Here is a 4,596-nt window from a genome sequence, read left to right on the forward strand (position 1 = left end):
GTGGGGGCAGAGAACAGAGGAGCCCGCCTCGCCGTAGTTTGAGCCCGCTGCTTATCCTGACCCTGGTCATTTTGAGTGCAAATCAGGAGGCAGCAGCTCATCTCCAAGACAGAAGCTGGGCCAGGTGGTCTCCCAGCACCCTAAGCGTGGAGAAACCTCCTTTCAGTTGTCCCCCCTCCCCAGACGTAGGGGAGCTGGGGGCACAGAGAGTGTCTCAAGCCTCTCCTTGGACACTCAGAACAGGTGGGGCCCCAGCCTGTACCAGAGAGGGAGGGAGAACCATGGATTTTCACTCTGTGTTGCTGGAGGAGAAAACGGAAGGATGTTGCTAAAAAGTGAAACCAGAAACACACACACACACACACACACACACACACACACACAGCCCTTCTAACCTATACCTGTCTAGAGCTTTGAGTGCCTCTCTAGCTGGCCTGTGAAAAGAGCCTGTTAATTAACGCTGGAGCCTGGGGTGGGGGGAGGACTGTGTCAGTTCCCTTCCATCACTGCTTTGTGCGGGTGCATGCCCCCCCCCCCCACCGGCAGGGACAGGTCATGTGGCCTGTGGTCCTTGGGGCAGGGGAAGCTCTGCAGCCCTCAGGGCGAGGCCGCCACGTGGCTTGGTGTGTTTGAGAAGACGGACCCGATCTGGCCGAGGTGACAGGCAGCATCAAGGAGGACCATGCGGGAGGTGGAGGTGGAAGGCCCCGTCTTGCTCCGGACCCTGAGCACGAGCGTCCTTTTATTAGATCCACGCGTCCCATTGTGGGACCCGGAAAATGCGTGTATGGTGACTCCATCTGTGGAAGGGTCTGTGCTCACACGTAAGGCCGGGCAGGTGTATCTCCAGGCGCCTGGCGGTGGGAAATGACCCTCCAGCTGTGAACAAGTGCTGCCAGGTCACTGCTGTCCAAGGAAGGCCCTGGCTGAGGTCACAGATCTCCAGTCCCCGTTCATTTGGTTTTACAAGTTAGAACCTTTAACACTGTTTTGGGACATCCGTGAAAAACTCTGCCCTTGGTCCTCCCAAATCAAGTCCCGTTTTATTTATTTTTATTTATTTATTTTATTTTTTATTTTTTTTAATTTTTATTTTTTAACATCTTTATTGGAGTATAATTGCTTTACAATGGTGTGTTAGTTTCGTTTCAGAGACTGCTAGTCCCGTTTTAGAGACGATTTGTTTCTTATTGCGATGGTCCCAGGGAGTCACACCAAGGTAGCAAAGGCCCTCCTAAATAAACATGTCACGTCAGAGGGGCACAGCTCTTCTGAGACGCAGCAGCGCCAGCCAGGGTGCCGCCAGGGGGCAGCATGGTGACTACTGTGAAGCCGGCTCAGAGCGGCCCCCGCCAAACCAGAGTCGCCGTTCCCATGGGGCCTCTTGGAGGCCGGCAGACAGGACGTGGAAGCAGCCGTACCCTGAGCCTTTGAAGGTTCAGTGGTGCCTGGGGTCCCTCGGCCCCTGGGCTGGGGCTAGGATGTGGGCCAGGGGCGGTGACGCAGGCAGTGCCTGCCCCGCCAGAAACGCAGCTGTCCCTGCCAGCTTCGGGGCGCACGCCCAGCAGAGGGCGCGTGGGTCTGAATCCCTGGCTTTCCTTGCTTGCCTGCCGCTTGCAGAGCAGTGTCGCGATTGAGATCTTTTATTTTGAAAAAGTGGTTAACGGTTCATAGGTAGGTCACAAGGATTCGTGAGTCTGTGGGAAGGCTGCCTAGAAACCAGAGGCAGACGTAAATTGCACGGATTACTTTTAGCCAAATAACTCTAAAAGCAAATCAGTAAAGATCCCTCAAGTGAACTGTTGAGCCCACCTTCAAGGTGGGCTGCAGGGCATCCTCACACTTGCTCAGAGGTGAGGCGGGGAAGCATCTCCAGAGCGGCTGGGAGGACGTCCCATGAGGCTCTGGGGCCCAGGTGGGGCTGGGGCAGCAGTGAGAGGCCCCAGGAGCAAGGAGGCCACTGGGACGTGGTATGGGAGGCCCAGGAGGAAGGGGGTGCGGGGCCTGGGGCAGGGTCTGCCGCCCGCAAGCCCCCCAGCCCTGCCGTATGCTCACACTATCGTGTCACACGCACACCCCATGTCGGATATGACCTGTGCGGCCCCCCGCCCCCCTGCCCTCTGGGGACACTGGGGATTCTGACCAGGCTGGCCAGCATCGACTGTTTCTGGAACAGCCTTTGCCACATGGCAGTGCTCAAAAGAGAATGTGTAAAATTTTGATTTCAGTTAAACTCCAGCGAATATTTTTGCAACTATAAATATATTCAGCCTTGTTCCATCCCTGTGTGGCAGGGAAGGGTGAAGATTTTCCACTCCTTAAAAAGGGCGCTCTGAGTTGACAGCATCAGACTTGGAAAAGCATTCCTCGCCTTTCAAGTAATGAGCTGGACCAGACCAGGGACATCGGCACTGAGGCTGGGCGTTCTAGAGACGTGGGTCCCGGGGCCAGTCAGAGCCGCCCCACAAAGGTCCTGACGAGTGGCTCCCTCCAGGCAGAGCCTTCGGATGCTTGGGCTGGGCCTGCGTTTCACATGCCGGAGGGAGACCCTGGCCTGGATGCTGCTGGGGGCCTGGTGGCCTCACGTGCAGAAACCCTAGTCGCTTCCAAAGGAATTTGGGAGGGGCCCCTCCAGCCGCCCCACACCCAGCCCCGGGTCTCAGCTCTTCCCCAGGTGCACTGGCTGTGTCACCCCTCAAGGCTGCCCTGGGACTCGGGGTTCTGTGGAGGTGCACCAGCGCCCTAAGGACGATGTCTCGCCGCTGTTGATTCATCCCCGGCACTTATTACGTGTCTGCTAGGTGCCAGGCATGTGGCCCCCTTATAACAGGGTCACTAACGGCCACCGAAAAGCAAGTGGCTCAGTGGGCAACGTGGCCAGGACCGCCATCTAATGGTGCTGTGGGACCCCTGGGTGCTCACCTCGGGGCAGGTGTGGGAATCGTGGCAGGCATCTTGGAGGAGGTGGCAGCGCTCTGAGGGCCTTCGGCTCAGAGGCCAGGAGAGGGCCTGGCCGGCTTGACGGTCACAGGCGGATGTGACCCAGCTACGGGCTGCGGGCTACGAGGAGGCCGCAGCTGACAGGGGTCCTGCCGGAGGGCTTACCACGTTTCCCTATGGGTTTAGATTCTGTTGGTCCCAGAGACCCAAGATTCTCGTGCCGGGTGTGACCATTCCGAGCTGAGGTTTAGACAGGCCTCTGCTCCCGTGTGCGGGACAGGGGGACGAGGTGGGGCCTGGAGAGAGCCAAGGGGGAGACTGTTGCAGGAAATGGGCCAAGAAGAGGCACAGACCATCAGGACACAGCTCGGGGTCGGGGTAAGCACCGTGGCTCGGGATGGTGCCTGGGGAGCCACGCAGCCTGGGATCCAAGAAGGAGCTGGGGGCTGGTACGCGGAGCTGCCCCCCTTCTCCACAGAGCTGCTTCCTGTGGTTCCGTAAAAGAATGTTCCGTGTGACGTCGAAACTGCTTAGAAATCAGATAAGGCGCTGTCGGAACTATTGATATTTTAAGATGGTTTGGGTTTTTTTGCACGGTGTCCGTACCACCCGTTACTTCACATAACCTTGTTCCCTGCACTGTTGTGAGATAGATTTTCCTTCCTGACAACCACAGAAAACACCTTCGATTACTGACACACACGTGATCCCCAGGGATGCACGTGCACGCGTGTTCTCAGCTGCTCAGGGGAGCTGACTCGCCTGCCCCTGGAGCCCTAATGGGATGGTGCGGTTCTCCTGTTTGACTCAGGACGTTGAAAACCTCAGTTTGCTGACTTTGTCACTCCGTGTGTGGACTCTGGTGTGGGATTCAAGTGTGAGAACCAGAGATTCTCATCTTTACGAAAACGGTCCTGCCTTTTCTGCTGAATGACCGGTCCCGGGTGTTCTGGCCGCAGCGAGCGAGGACGTTTCCTCCCAGCGTGTAGTGTAGCGAGAGCCTGTGTGCAGCCCTGAGGCCCGAGCACCGGGGGGTAGGGGGGTGGGGGGGCTCGCCTCCATCATTCCCAACAGACGGCCTCTTTATCTCACACAGAGCCCATCACTCACACCACCTTTTGCTTACGCCTCCTTTTTTGGATAGAAAAATTTGTTGAAATGTCCTGTCTACTGGTGCCTTCTCTCTCCTGCGTTTTTGTTTCGTTGGGTTTTGTTGGGTTTGTTTTTTGTTTTTTTTTTTGGTTTTCTTGGTCTTTTGCGGATTATGTCACCTTTTGAGCTGTCCTTTGCTTTTTTTTTTTTTTTTTTGCAGTATGTGGGCCTCTCACTGTTGTGGCCTCTCACTGCTGTGGCCTCTCCCGTTGCGGAGCACAGGCTCCGAACGCGCAGGCTCAGCGGCCATGGCTCACGGGCCCAGCCGCTCCGCGGCATGTGGGATCTTCCCAGACCGGGGCACGAACCCGTGTCCCCTGCATCGGCAGGCGGACTCTCAACAACTGCGCCACCAGGGAAGCCCTGTCCTTTGCTTTTATTTGACTGAGTTTCAGGAGGGAGAGGAGGTAAGCCCCGGGGGCTGACCCCAGTTTAACCGGAAGCGCTGTGTCTCCACACAGATTTGCCATGTTCCACAAGGTCAGGATTCCTCGCCAGGACCTG

At 57.0% G+C, this 4,596-nt stretch overlaps 1 protein-coding gene across 1 annotated transcript in view; it reads left to right on the forward strand.

The window, feature by feature from the left end:
• The window catches only part of ACOX3 (acyl-CoA oxidase 3, pristanoyl), a 43,727-nt gene that overhangs the window by 11,794 nt on the left and 27,337 nt on the right, over positions 1-4,596 (forward strand). Inside the window, 1 exon segment of the mRNA XM_007456864.1 lies at positions 4,554-4,596. Coding sequence (XP_007456926.1) covers positions 4,554-4,596 — 43 coding nt within the window.

The sequence above is a fragment of the Lipotes vexillifer genome, unplaced genomic scaffold (genome assembly GCF_000442215.2).
Source record: "Lipotes vexillifer unplaced genomic scaffold, Lipotes_vexillifer_v1.1 scaffold63, whole genome shotgun sequence".
In the NCBI taxonomy this organism is placed as follows: domain Eukaryota; kingdom Metazoa; phylum Chordata; class Mammalia; order Artiodactyla; family Lipotidae; genus Lipotes; species Lipotes vexillifer.